The sequence below is a fragment of the Manihot esculenta genome, chromosome 13 (genome assembly GCF_001659605.2).
Source record: "Manihot esculenta cultivar AM560-2 chromosome 13, M.esculenta_v8, whole genome shotgun sequence".
Classification (NCBI taxonomy): Eukaryota; Viridiplantae; Streptophyta; class Magnoliopsida; order Malpighiales; family Euphorbiaceae; genus Manihot; species Manihot esculenta.
The window spans coordinates 22,276,685-22,292,404 of record NC_035173.2 but is presented as its reverse complement, the minus strand read 5'-3'; the positions used below and the strand labels follow the sequence as shown (position 1 = coordinate 22,292,404).

The window sequence follows — 15,720 nt, the reverse complement described above, 5'->3', positions numbered from 1 at the left end:
TTTCTTGTAGAAGACTTCTCCTGAATCGACGACATCTTCCTTGATAAGGAGGATGAGGATGAGGGTGGGCGAGACGAGGAAGGGATAATTGAAGACAACCCTCTTGGCCCAGTTTCTACAATAATAGCCAATGATGAACCTGTAATAGAAGCTCGGGAGGTGACTGATGATGTCCTTCTTGCCCTGTAATACTCTTTTTTATTTGAATGAAAAAAAAAAACTTTTATTTTGACAATTTTGTATGATCAGTATTTAGCCATAAATCTTGTCTTATCATTGTCAACAAGACTTAAATGATCTCTTTAAAAGATTGCTAAAGGATTAATACCTGACCATCATGGTGGTAATAAAATAAATAACTTGAAAACTTTTGAATAGTAGGGTTAACACCCAAATATATGGTCTAGCGGATGCCCACCTTGGGCCTAAGATACCTTATAGAATTTATTATAAACTTGCAGCTAACACTCGATCGCAAACACCTTTCTTGTGGCTTGGGCCTCAAATGCCTCAGAAATTTTTAAATGGGATTAACACCCGATAGTTGATCCTGGCAAAACTCGCCTTATGGCTTAGCATGAATGCCTTAATTAGCGATACTAATACCCGGATTATGACCTAATGGATTCCCACCTTATGGCCTAGCATAAAATGTCTTGATTAACGGGACTAATACTCAGATTATGGTCTGGCGGAATCTATCTTATGGCCTTATTGAGTGGGACTAACACCCGGTCGGTCTTCATGGTCTTATGGCCTGGCATAAATGCATTTGTTTATTGGGACTAACACCTGGTCTTTATGGCCTTGTGTCCTGGCATGAATGCCCTTATTTATTGGAAATAATACCCGGTCTTCATGGCCTTGTGGTCTGGTATTAATGCCTTGTTTATTGGGACTAACACAGTCTTCTAGCCTGACGGAATCCACCTTGTGGCCTTGTTCAGTGGGACCAACGCCCTATCTTTTGGCCTGGCGGAATCCACCTTGTGGCCTTGCATAGTGGGACTAACGCCCAGTCTTCTAGCTTTGTGGAACCCACTTTTGGTCTTGCACAGTGGGACCATCACCCCGTCATTTGGCCTAACAAAACCCAACTTGTGGCCTAGCATGAATTTCTTTAATCTTTTTTTTTTTTTTTGAAGAAGCTAACCCCATTGTTCCTTATCACTGAACAACACAATACATCAAAAAATACTTCGTTAACTATTATTGATAAAATTTTCTTAGATTACATATATTCCATGAGTGGGGAATGACTCGGTCATCTAACTTGGCCAGCTTATAAAACCCTATACGAATAACCTTCAAGGTCCTAAATGGTCCTTTCTAGTTTTCGCCCATTTTACCAAACCGCCTGTTACATCTCCTATAATTCGCTTATTTTTTTTCTGATCATCACTGGGTCCTTCTGCAATTATATAAATAATCCCCACAGGTTCCCTATCAAGGGTGGTTTCGCAAGTTGTTGCTCAAGTTCAAGTCTCCTCTCCTCCCTTTCTAGTGAAGTTTCAAAGAGTGTCGTCCCTTATCAATCTCCTAATCTCATCTTTCAGTTTCCGACTCTCTTCTATTGTATGTCTGTGGTCTTTGTGAAAACTGCAATACTTGGTCCTGTCTCGCCTTTTTGCTTTATTGGGATTGAGCTTAGGAGGCCACTTGACCTCCTTGTCATTTTTCTGATCCACATTACTATACGTGTCCGTGAGTCATTTAATGAAGTATAATTCTTATACTTACTTTGGTCATTCCTCATTCGGGAGACGGGATAACTCTTGTAGTCTCCTTCATATCTTTGCCTTTCCTACTTTTGATTTTGCTTTTGGTTCACCCACTTGTCCTCTTTCAGTGCTTGGACCTCATCACCCAGTCTGATATACTTTTAGGCTTTATCCATCAACTTTTGGTATGTAGCAGCTGGGTTTTTTATTAAGAAATCCATGAACTTAACAGTGCGTGTTTCTTTTTTCAATGCTTCATGATAGAGCATAAATTAGTCCATTTTATCTTAATATTATTGATGATTATTTACATGATTTATGCTTAATTTAGTGCTTTTGATATTATTTTGCAGAAAATGGTGTAAAAGGACATTTTGGAGAAAATCCCCCTAAAACTGCCTTAATTGGAGCAAAAGAGTGCAAGTCTGCCAAGTTAAAATCAAGTCAAGCTAAATAAGGAAAGTGGCAAATATGGAAAGAACATTTAGCCAAGGCAATTTGAAATTCAAATTTCAAAACTCCAAGTAGCCTTTTCCTTATTCAAGAAGCCAAGTCTCAAGTTGCCATAAATGAAGAGCCAAATAAGGAAAGCATTTTAAAATTCAAATCTCCAAGATTCATATTCAAATTTTGAATTTCAAGATTCAGCTTAGTAAGGAAGCCAAATCCCAAGATCTCATGTTTCCCACTTCATGCCATGCACATTCAAAATTCAAATTGCAAAAGGAGGCTCCACCTTTCTTAATTGTGCATGGGCGGCAAGGATAGTGTGAAGACAAGTCTTGGACACCTTGAGCAGTATCTTGAAGACACTTAGGCAGCAAGCAAAGACCAAAAGCCCCACTCCTTGCACTTGAACACATGCCCCACGTTTTTCCCTTCTCACATGTGCATGGATGGCATATCTTGGACCAAGGACATTTTGGGCAGCCTCTTGAAGTCTTTTGGGCAGCCTCTTGACACCTTGGGCAGCCTCTTCACTAATTAGGAAGCAAGTATCATCTAGAGCAACACTTTTCAAGTATAAAAAGACACATAAGGAGCCTCCCCATGCCCTTTCAAGCCCCCCTTGGAGGCACCTACGGGATTGCAAGTGGCCACATCTCTTCTTCTACCTTTCTTCTTTTTTCTATTTTTTTGGTTTTTGGTTCAGCCATGAGAGGCTGAAACCCTTTATTCTAGTTGAAGATTAGGTGATACTTTAGTTGTTATATGGATTGGGAGACTTGATCAAACATTATTTAACTTTTGGTTGTTCAATATTTGTGCAATTTCATGCTTGATTTCAATATTGCTTTGTTGTTTAGATCTACGTTGATTCTTGATTGCAAAGTAATAATATGTTAGTTTGGATGATTTAAGTCCGTAATTGCTTGGATTATTCAAACATAAGAACACTTGGTGTAAAAACTAAGGAAATTGTATGATCTAACGACATCTCATGCGTTTGAGTAGTTAGGATTGGATCTCTCTATCTCTTCATGCAATTAACAATTGTTTTGATGCCTAAGGCCCAAGGATGTTCCTTGGCAATTTGTTAATTAGTAATTAATTAGAGGACGTTCCCTAATTAGTTTAATCATAAGGAGAGACATGGTGGTGAGAAGTGTCTTCCATCTCCATAACTAATCTATTGAATCTATCAAGGGAAACTAAGTGTCAATGATCAATCCCAACAACTAAAGTGGATCCAACTCTTCAGCTAGATCTTTCTCATATTTGATTTCTCTTTATTTCTTTTTACTATTTGCTTCTTTTATTGCTTTCAGTTTTAGATCTCTTGAATCAATCTCTAAACCCCCCCCCCATTTTACTTTCAGTTTAGTTGGTTTCAGATTTATCTCATTTCAATTTATTTGCTTTCAGTTTATTCCGCTTTCAGTTATTTTCTCTCAGTTAATTCTCATTTCAGTTATTTCTCTTTCAGTTATTTGCTTTCAGTTAGTTCTCGTTTCAGTTTATTTCTCTTTCAGTTTATTTTTATTTCAGTTAATTCTCTTGGTCTTGATAAGAAAAATTGGTAAGTTCTCAATTCCCTGTGGATTCGATCCTTTCACCACTATCTACAGTTGTAAAATTGTTGATAACCAGAAAGGTTATTTTTGACCGGCTTCGACAACCGCGAGTCAAAAATTGGCGCCGTTGCCGGGGAGTTGATTTAACTTATTTGTTTTTCTTTCAGGACAAAAAAAAAAGCACCACCGAATCTGCCTCTGAAGAAGTCACCATCGCAGATTTGAATCATGGATGAGGTAAGTACATCTGTTCTCTATTCTCAACTCACATCTGTTATGAAAGATTTTGCCATAGGAATAGTTCTTACAGCTTCAAGCATTCCAGCTACCAAGGCCATGTGGGATCTGTTCATATGTAGGACACCTAACTGATCAATGTCCTACACGTTATGAGTATGACCAATAAGTACATACATTTGGAGGATTCTATGGACAGCCAAGACATGAGCCCTACTATGTCACATACAATCCAGGTTGGAGAGACTGTCCAGACTACAGTTATGCATGGGATAATGACTACTAGAATTATCAAGGATATCAAGCCCAACCAGAACCTCCAAATTCCATCCAGCACCTTGAAAAGATGATAGAAACAATGGTAAGTTCCATGCAAAGCATGCTACAGGACATAGGACAATTGGCCACCTCAATGAAAGCAAACATGCATGTTAAGAAGAGAGCAAGAACTTCAAGATGATGAGGAAGATGATGAAAGTTCGCAAGTACAAGAACAAGCTGCTGAAGAAAAACAAACAGAAAACTGTTTGCCCAAACAAACCGATCAAACAGAACCTATTGTTGATTTAGATATCATTGATTGTATGAGCCAAGAAATTTTTTATATGAATCAAGATGATATACTAAATAATGATCTATGCAGGGAAGAGAGCCAAAAAGAGCCAGAACTGAAAGAAACTGACTGTTGCATCCAATAGATGGACTGCAGCCATGCGCAGAATGAATAAAAGCATATCGCACCACTTCAGCTTGGTGCGCAGATCAACCTTGCACAGACAGAGAGCATTCCAGGCACGCGTCTTTAGCTTGAACCGCAAGACAATCATCCCTTTCAGGTAAGTCCTGCGTAGAAAGAGGAACCGAAAACCAATTCAGCCAGACAACCAACACAAACAGCCCATGCTCACAAGGAACAAGTGGAAGTTCAAGAGCCCAAACCAAAGGACCATGCAGACCAATGCCTTCCCAAATCTCCGGATAAGGTAGAGTTTGTTTTGCCTGAATTAAGTACTAAATTGTAGCTAGCTATGGAGAGATATGAATTGAAGTTGGAAGTGCTCAAAAATGCAAACATAAGGGCTAGAGGCACACCTCATCTGAAAAAAGAGAAGCTAATCATGTTGTTTCATGATTACATGAAAAAAATAGGATGGGCTATGACCAAATCAAAAGGAATGCTACACTTTTTGCTCAATGCAGTTGGGACGCTTTTTCCTTCTCCAATTACTTGAGCCTTGATCAAGAGGATCGCACCATGCACACCACACCCAGGGGAGTACTCAGTTTCTTTTGCATTTTAATATTTCCAATACATTGAGGACAATGCATGATTTAGGTGTGGGGATGCATATCTATGAATTTTTACTTTTAAGTTTATTTTTGCTTTAATCTTTAGTTTGCTTGCATTAGGCAAAATTTTTTTCATTTTTGTTATTTTTGCTTTCAATAACACACACATGTAGCCACAGTTTCTCTTTCAGTTTTGAGATGCTTTACTCAAACTTATAGATTGTGTTGGATGAGCTTTCTTTCCATGACCCCATTGATGTGATGACTCTTTAAACTTAAGTTGAATCAATTGCAGTGAGTTGTATTCATTTTTGGGAATTGCCTTTTGAATTGAATCTTTGAGCTTGCCATGGTGAAAAATATATTGATGACCTTCATTAGAGAGAATGAATTGAAAATTGTGTGAATGAACTTAATGTGACTTGATTTAGCAATTAGTGTTGATTTGCCCAAATCCGTTGAAGAGAATGCAATTCGGCAATGGCAAAAGAAACTTCAAAGCACAAATTGAAAACTGTTCCAATGGTCATTGACTATGAACAGAGCTAGTAGCCACTTGAATAGGTGACCAACTGAGTAACTAGAGGTGGGTATCACCAATATGTACTTTCACGTAAAAAGGTTGGTGACTTGTTCAAGCAAGATTAAATGTGCAAAAAGCTGAATAAAGTATTTCAAGTAAAGGGAAAATCACTCTGAAAGCTAAAAAAAAAAATCTTAATTGAACAGGACTATGTGCATGTGCAATGTCTCTCTTGAGGAAAACAAATCCTAGCCATGGTAAGTAAAGAGAAACAAGGAAAGAAGGTGAGTAACCTTGATGCATATATTCTTCACTGCAATGATTCAAATAGGGGTCTAGAGTAAGAGTTTAAGTGGACATAAAGGATCTAGAGCAAAAAGAGCTTATTTGACTTCAAGAGATACTTGCTTAAGTGGCCACTTGCAATCCCGTAGGTGCCTCCAAGGGGGCTTGAAAGGGCATGGGGAGGCTCCTTATGTGTCTTTTATACTTGAAAAGTGTTGCCCTAGATGATAATTGCTTCCTAATTAGTGAAGAGGCTGCCCAAGGTGTCAAGAGGCTGCCCAAAATACTTCAAGAGGCTACCCAAAATGCCCTTGGTCCAAGATGTGCCATCCATGCACATGTGAGAAGGGAAAAACGTGGGGCATGTGTTTAAGTGCAAGGAGTGGGGCCTTTGGTCTTTGCTTGCTGCCCAAGTGTCTTCAAGATACTGCCCAAGGTGCCCAAGACTTGTCTTCACACTATCCTTGCCGCTCATGCACAATTAAGGAAGGTGGAGCCTCCTTTTGCAATTTGAATTTTGAATGTGCATGGCATGAAACATGTGATCTTGGGATTTGGCTTCCTTACTAAGCTGAATCTTGAAATTCAAAATTTGAATATGAATTTTGGAGATTTGAATTTCAAAATGCTTTCCTTATTTGGCTATTCATTTATGGCAACTTGAAACTTGGCTTCTTGAATAAGGAAAAGGCTACTTGGAGTTTTGAAATTTGAATTTCAAATTGCCTTGGCTGAATGTTCTTTCCATATTTGCTACTTTCCTTATTTAGAACTTTCCTTATTTAGTTTGACTTGATTTCAACTTGGCAGGCTTGCATTCTTTTGCTCCAATTAAGGCAGTTTTAGGGAGATTTTCTCCAAAATGTCCTTTTACACCATTTTCTGCAAAATAATATCAAAAGCACTAAATTAAGCAGAAATCATGTAAATAATCATCAATAATATTAAGATAAAATGGACTAATTTGTGCTCTATCACTTCACACACTATCTCATGATTTAACTCATTCACTTGTATTGCTTCTATATTAAACCGTGAGATAAAGTTCCTTAAAGACTCGCCCTCTCTGTGGCAGAACTTCCGCAAGTCAAAAAAGAGCTTTTTAGGAGGTATATAAGTAATAAATCTGGACTTAAATAACATAGCAAATTGTATAAAGTTTTGAATTAAACCGAGGCTCATATCTTGGTACCATTTATGAGTCAAACCTGTGAATGTTAACAAAAACACTCGGCACAACATGAAGTCGTTGACATTCTAAAACTGCATAGTCATCTTAAAGATCGCCAAGTGACTTCTGAAATCTGTTGTTCTATCATATTTGTCCAAGTTAGACAGCTTGAATTTGGTTGAGAAAGTTCCTGCTAAGATTTCCTCTGAAAGAGTGAAGGCACCATCTAGACCAAAGTCCTCCTCTTTCTCCTTTAGGTACCTTTGAACAACCCATACTAGCTTTCAATCGATACCTTTCAAAGCCTCGTCTGATTCATTTTCTTCGAACTTAGCCTTCCCTTTCGACTGCATCTTGATCACCTGTGTCCGAGTCCTTAAGGTGTCTACGGAGGCTTCCTCCCTCCCCCTAGGAACCATGAATGACGCCTCCCCCCGAGCCTTATACTATTCAAGAGTAGCCTGCAACCTTTGGATATATTCGAGCATTTTCTCATTGTTCATATTACTAAGATCTACTTCGTTGACCATAAAGGGTGTGTTTTGTCCACTGCCAGAAGTGGAAGAGATGATAGTGCCCTCATTGGTAGCAACCTTAGCAACTGCTCGTGAATTGTCGACCATTTCAAAAGAGATAAAAAGAAAGATTTCTTTTTCAGAGAAAAGGGATAAGAGACTGATTTTAATCCAAATAAAAAAAGAGAGAGAATTCAATTTAGTTTCCGGCAATGAACCAAATAATGTGACTGAAAAAAAAGAGTTGTATTGTTATTAGTCAATCTGCAAGAGAAAAAATAGTGAAGTGGTTGGCACGTACAGCAGTCACTCCGACACTCAAGTCAGTAAACTAGAGAATAGTGCGAGTATAAGAAATTGCTTAGAATACAAAAGTAGTTGTATAAGAATTGTGTACTTTTATTTTTGTGATCGTTAACTTTTGTTTTTGTGATCGTTAACTTTTATATTGTAAGAAGGTGGAGTTAAGTATAATATTTCCTGAAAATTTGGTACTAATGTGGCCGACTATTTGATAAGGATGTTATCAGTTAATTGATTGGTGATTTTGCGACTACATGCATAATGAAGATTTGCTGGATTGCTTGATAAAGATAATTTTATGTGAAGTATCGCTCTATTTAAAAGAGAGCAAGCATAAAAAAAAATAAATTAAAAACATATGTAAAATTTTTAAAAAATTTATTAATTAATCTTTTTATTATTTTTTAATTAATTAAAAATAAAGAAAAAAATCTAAAAATATCATTCAATACGGATAAATTAATTAGTAAATTTTTTTTAAAACTTTAAAAATATTTTAATGTATTTTTTAAAATTGAAAATTTAATTATTAGTAAATTTTTTTATACTATAAAAATTAAACAGTAAATAAGATATTAATTAATAGATTTTTTAAAATTTTAAAAATATTTTAATATATTTTCTAAAATTAAAAAATTAATTCTCAATTAAATAATAAATAATTTACTATTAAAACTAACAAAAAAAATTAATTAGTAGATTTTTTTAAACTTTTAGAAATATTTTAATATATTTTTATAACTTAATAACTAATTCCTAAAAAATTAAATAATAAATAATTATATCTAAAACTCACAAAATGATTAATTTTTAAATTTTTAAAAAATATAAAGATATTTAATGTATATATTTTTTGAAATCAAGCTAAATTAACTGAATAGTAATTTTTCCTTAAAAAAATTTGTCTTCGGGGGCACCACATGCACACTCCCAGCTGATTCAGCAAAATTACAGATTAATTAATGATAAGGGCATTCAAAAAGACCAAAAATGGGTAAAAACAGAACAAGTCCAGACCAAAGAGCAAAGCAAGAAAACATTCATGAACTCACCAATCTGCTCAGAAGTTACACTAATGAAACACAATACTATAATACCAAACAAAAATTAAAAAAATAAAATACATTGGAATTTTGGTTAGGGTTTCATTACATGATAGAGCAAGCATTTGGATTGTCATCACTAAACATGGAGATATAAGGGTCTTCATATCTGGTGACAGTCCCAATGTCTGCTGTGGTTTCTACATTTCTGACATAACCAGGAGGTGCCTTCTTGTCATAAGCCTTAGCAATGTAAGGCTGAGCCACTAAATTGTAAGGAACATAAGGCCAAATCTCAGCTTTTTTTCCTGTTGATTTAGCCTTCTTCAACACCTTGTTTGAACCAACATACCCTGTTACACTCACCTTCTGCTGTTTCCTGTTTATCTCTACCTTCTTAACTCCTGCGAAAATATACCACAAAATATAACTCATAAGACTCAAGTATGGTTAATTTACACAAGCAGTACACCAACTTAGGAGTTATAACAGTGGAGTATGTAAACTTTACTTTGAAAAAGCATGAAACAAAGAGAAATGAAGGCAATGGAATTACCACTTAGTGAAGAAAGGGCATTCTTGACCTTGAGCTCACAGCCATCACAGTCCATTCTCACCTTCAGCTCTACGGTCTGTAATTGCTTCTCCTTCTTGCGTTTATGGCCATTGCTTCCCACTAAATCAGACAAATACTCCAAAGTCCCTCCAACCCCCTTTTTTTTTTTCCTTTTTTGGGTATTATGATGCTACAAGAGAAAGAAGAAAATGGGTCTAGAAAGACTTCTGAAACAAGTGTAGAATCAAGAGTTTCAAGAGCTTCACAGAAAGTAAAAAAGAAAACAAATAGAGAGTAGTTTCTAGGGAAAAACAAAGGAAAGGGAGGAAGAGAGACAAGAGTGATTGGTTTGTGAGAAGGAAAATTTATAGCAGCAGACAAAAGAAAAATTACAACAGTGGGTAGCTAGAAAAGAGAAGTTACAAGGAACTTCCTTGCAAAATATTCAATAATGGATTCTTTTCTTGCCTTCTAACTAATCAAGAACAAATAAATAAATAAATAAAAATTATGGAATGAAAAAAATATTTAATTTTTATTTTTAATAAAATTTCAATTGACATTTTAATTTTTTTTTATCATTAACATTGACAGCTAACCTTAAAAAATTTATAACTATGTACTATAAAAATATAATGATAATTAAATTTTTGTATAAAGATTAAAATCCATCTTGCATTAAGCCTCCTTTATTTCATATCCATTTTTGGCCTAAAAAACTTTTAAGCACATTAATTATTATTCCTTTATATGGTGTGATCTATTTGCAAGCATGATTATAAAAAAAAATAAATAAAAAATGTTAAATCCGTCATTTGATCTGTTTTTTTTTTAAGTCACATGTCACTTAGAATTTTAATCTTTGTGGTTAATTATTTAATATCTAATTTTTGTAAAATTATAAACATTTTAATTTTTTATCACGATACTTTTCATTAAATTTTTATAAAATTTAAAAAGTTAATAATTACATTAAAAGTTGCTCTTATATAAAAATTAATTATTAAATATAAACCATGCGAACTTAATTTTTCAAAGGTTAAAAGCTAAATAACATATTTGGTCTAAAAATAATAATAATAAATTTATCAAAATTAATTAAGGGAAAGCAGCAGGCACGTTGCAACGAATATCACAGCACATGTTTGGAGAAAATCGACGGTTGTAAAGTTGGAAAGTGGCAATGATCAACGATCGGTGTGGTAAGAGGAGCTGGCTGGGGCCGTCTGTTTGTTTGTTTGTTATACGAGTTGTTTCGGATTGATTGGGTTTGATCGGTCAGAAGGCGCGTAGAAAGTAGAAACAACGTAATAGTGTCACGCTCTCAACATGCGCGTACGAGCACTTTACAGCTCTTCCCTTTCCACATCTGCAATCCCCGTAACCGTGTTTGATTTATCTACTAAACAGTTTTTTTTTTCTTTTTTTTTTTAATTGAGCATTTAAAAGCTAAACTAAAATATTTAGAGGTAATAAATCGATGAAATTAGTTTATAAATTTTAAAAGTAAACAATTTTTTTATATTTTTTTTTATTTTATAAGTGCAGTTTATAAACTAAAACATTAAGTTGGAAAAGGCAACTTTTAATTTTGATATTTATGAATACTAAATATATAAGTTGGTTTTATTAAATAAATTATTATATTTTTTATTTAATTTTAAAATTTTATTATATATTTTATTTAATATTTATTGTAATAATTTTTAATAATACACTTCTAAACTAATTATAACAAACATATTAATTGTTTATTAACTACATAAAAATATTTTAGCTAAACACATAATTACTTACAATTTTAATACTTATAAATCTTAAACAATTAGTGCTTATAAGTTAATTTTTATAAGGCAAGCCAAATATTTATTCAGTAACTTTAAAAATATTAGATGATAATTGATAGAAAACTAATCAGCTACTTTTTATATTTATTATTTATTATTATACTATAAAAATTATTTCTATACATAAAAGTAATTATTATTTAAATTTTATTTTTAATTATTATACATGTTGCATAATAAATAAATATTTTTTAATTTATATAAAAAAAATATTTTTATTAATCATTTTATATGATAATAATACAGTTACACATAATTTATCAAACACTAAAATATATCATTTGAAATTAATTATCCAACTACTAGTTACGAATAGTAACCATTATTAACTATATCTGAAAATTAAATCAAACATGTCTTAAACGTTGGAATTGCAAAAGAAATTTATTCTCATTTATTAATAGTTGCTTAAATTTTAAGTGTAATTTATAAAAAAATTAAATAATATATTTAATAAAAAATAATTTAGTTTGTTTCTCATTTACAAATTAGAGTTTGCAATTCTAACAGTATAAATTAGGCTTTGGCCTTCATTTTCTATTCAAAAATTTATAGTTTTTGGTTTTTCTGTTTTGTTTTAATTTTATTTTTGTTGTTTGTGATTTGTGTTTGGTATAGTTCTATTTTTAGAAATTTTATATCTATTTAGAGAAAATTACTGTTGTTGTCAATGTTGACAATTCAGGATTGCGCTGCTACATCCGGTGATTTTTGCTCTTAAGGGATATTGCAGTTATGAGCTCTGTCACACTACTCTCCTTTGTGCAGTGATGGAGTCTTTATCCTCAAAGCCTGGTTTCAAGATTTAATTTGGGAGTTGGTGGCTTTGTTTTGTTTGGCGAAGGTTGAATTTGCTTGTTCTCTAGCTCATTCTCTGAGTTTTTTGGATTTTTCTTTTCTGGCAATCTTTATGTTGGCGTGCATATTCTTGTTTTGGATTGCATATCCATCTATTGCATTGCAACTTGATGTATGAGTGTTTTATAATTTCTTTTTCTTCGGCTGATAGTAGGGGTAGAAGTTGTTGATACCTTATTAGTACCATGAAATGGCTTGAATTAATATTAGTTTGAATACAATAAAATAATTCTATTAGATCTAATGTACTTTCTCGATCTAATAAGTACCTTGTATCAGAAATAAGAAATTCTAGGACTCAAATTTTTAGTATTCTCTTATTTACCTATATCTACTTTTTAGACAAAATACTGTCACTCATTTTTACTAAAAAACTGAAGAAAACCTCATAAATGGACAAAAGGGAGGTAGAAATAGAAAAAACTTCTGAAATGAAGAGGACTAAACAGGAACAAGAGGGATCTACCAAAGAAGATCCTTCTTCTTTCCTTTCTTCAGAAGAAAAGGAAGATCCGGACAAAATCGATAAAACGAAAGAGATCTTGATACAAATCTAATAGAGCAAATTTTCAACAATAGTATAAAGTAACTTTATATCATTCAAATGGGTCTAAAAGAAGTTCAAAATTATATTCATATGATTCAAATACACATAGGCGTGCTTTAATTCATATGGGCAGATTTAGTACAACACTTGCAATTATGGGTTTAGGAAGTCTAATCAAGTCTATGGGCCAAAACTACACAAAGGGAATTTTGAAATGAAGATCAAGAATGGATTTTGTAAAGATTCAGCTTTATTATGAGTTTGCTATGTATTATTATTTAAACATTTGTTTTATTTTGGCTTTATTAGGAACTGTGGTCTGACTATAATTTATCTTCTAAATTTTATAGTATCGGGCCATGTTTTTTGTTTATATTTTATTACTTATGAGTTTGATATGTTGTTTTAGTGTGTGAATGAGTTTAGGCCTTGTGTGTGTTTCGGCCAAGTCTAAAAAGAGTGTCTTAGAGTTTTTTTTTTTTCTCCTTATTATATAAGGATAAATAACATTTATAAGAGGAACTTTTGAATCAAAATTTTCATAATTCTTTTTTATGCCTTTGGCATATATTGCTTTGAATGACATTGAGAATTTGCTTTCATCAATTGTATTAAGAATCTTTGCTAAGTAGTTGATATTTATCGGATTCTTATCTAAATCTTTCTATCATTGATATTTCAGTTTCTCTAAGTGTGGGGTACCATAGGAGGTAAGTTTATCAAAATTTTACATTTTATATCTACTTGTATGTGTGAGTTTGAGACTTATGTTATAGAATTCCACGTTAGTTGGTATCAGAGCACGATGATAAATAAATTTATATTTATCTATTTTTATTTGTTTCTTTTTTCAATTTATTTTTTTTATTTCAATTTATCTTCTGGTATCTCTTACAAGAAAAACAAAAAAAAAAAATTTTAAAACACTCTTCTTATACTCAGGCAAACTACATATTAGGTTCAAATTCATTCACACACTAAAATAATATATCAAATTCATAAATAATAAAATATAAGGCCAAAATATGACCAAACACTCTAAAATTTAGAAGATAAATTAGAACAAGAATACAAGTCCAAATAAAGTCAAGATAAAGCACGTATTTAAATAATACATTGCAAACCCATTATAACAAAGTTGAATTTTCACTAAAACTTTTCTATAAAGCATGTATTTAAATAATACATTGCAAGCCCATTATAACAAAATTGAATTTTCACTAAAACTTTTCTTGACCTTCACTTTAACAATCTCTTTGTGTAGTTTTACCCCATAGACTTGATTAGACCCTCTAAACTCATAATTGCAAGTGTTATACCAAATTTGCTATACCAAATTTGCTACATGTGAATTGAAACACGCCTTAAGCGTATTTAAATCATATAAATATAATTTTGAACTCCTTTTTTCAAATATATTTGAATGATATAAGGTTGTTTCACATTATTATTGGAAATTTACCCTATTAAATTCGTATCAGATCCAAGTGAATGAAAAGGAAAAAATAAAAGATGAATTCCACACTACAAAAAAACAGTGAATTAGCGACCAAAATTTTGGTCGCTAAAAGGCAGAATTTGGTCGCTATTATGAAATAGCGACCATTTAGCGACCAAAATGAAATGGTCGGTGTTTGGCCAGTCGCTAAATTTTTGGCGACAATCTGGAAATTGGTCGCTAAAATAGCGACCAATCAGCGACCATTTTTTGGTCGCTAATTTGGTGTCGTGGCAAATTAGGTATTAGAAATATTAGTCGCTGTTTGGTCGCTAAATGGTCGCTAAATTTTGGTCGCTAAATGGTCGCTATTTTGGTCGCTAATTTGGTCGCTATTTCATTGTTATTTGATCGCCTCAGGGAAGAGCATTTGGTCGCTATGTGGAAATAAATTGGTCGTTAAATTTTGGTCGCTAAATGGTCGCTGTTTTGATCGCTAATTTGATCGCTGTTTCATTATTATTTGATTGCCTCAGAGAAGAGCATTTGGTCGCTATGTGGAAGTAAATTGGTCATTTTTTGTCGCTAATTTGATCGCTATTTAATCGCTATTTGATCGCATCAGAGAAGAGCAATTAGTCGCTATTTCGTCGCAAATTAATAGTAAAATAAAAAAAATATTTATTATTTAATTTATTTTTATGGCTGATTAGTCATTAATAAATGCATTTAAATCTGATTCATATCATTTTTTCAATAAATTCATAAACCTGCTATAATATCAATATTTACACACACATTCCAATACATAAAACATCAAAGACAATATATACACATAAACTTCATTTCATAATGTGTGTCTATTATATTTATGTGTATATTTAAAATATATAAAAATTTTAGTATCTGTCGCTCTTTTAAAAAAAAGGTCAGCTCGCCTAAGAGTTTTTATCACTCTAGTGTGTCTCTCACATTGATAACACTGGTTCATAATCATCAAAAATTCTCTTTTTCAATGGGAGAGAAAGAAAAAACTGTTGGAAAATATTTTCAGAAAACATCTCACTTGTGTTGGTGCAATTCGAGATGGCGATAAAATTAATTTTTTTATTTTTTTGCATAGCCATTTAACATACAGTTAAGAACATGCTAAATAAAACTAAGTACAAGTCTGAGAACACTATCTACATATGACTGAAAAAGATAGCAAACCAAAGTGCACAGCTTTCAACTGCCACACGATGAATGGAGTTCGTGCAACCTCTACACAAGATTAAAATGCAATTAAAAAGGAAAAAAAATGAAAGTAGAACTCTGATTACTTCATTCACTTGGCTGAATTACAGCTCAACAGTCCAGCTCATCTTGTCC

The 15,720-nt window shown here is 33.0% G+C and overlaps 1 protein-coding gene across 1 annotated transcript; it reads right to left on the bottom strand.

Moving 5' to 3' along the window:
• Window positions 1–9,079: 9,079 nt before the first annotated feature.
• LOC110630461 (heavy metal-associated isoprenylated plant protein 23) lies at window positions 9,080–9,992 on the bottom strand. The gene is made up of 2 exons (XM_021777972.2): window positions 9,660–9,992; window positions 9,080–9,507 (listed from the first exon to the last, which is right to left on the bottom strand). Exons 1-2 carry the CDS (start codon window positions 9,712–9,714, stop codon window positions 9,209–9,211), a joined length of 354 nt encoding a protein of 117 aa, XP_021633664.1. The 5' UTR covers window positions 9,715–9,992; the 3' UTR covers window positions 9,080–9,208.
• Window positions 9,993–15,720: the final 5,728 nt, after the last annotated feature.

Excerpts from the sequence above, each read along its gene's own strand:
- LOC110630461 (XM_021777972.2), bottom strand. The coding sequence starts at position 9,714 with ATGGACTGTGATGGCTGTGAGCTCAAGGTCAAGAATGCCCTTTCTTCA. Across the intron at positions 9,508-9,659 it reads TGCCCTTTCTTCACTAAGTG|GAGTTAAGAAGGTAGAGATA; the intron begins GTAATTCCATTG and ends ATATTTTCGCAG.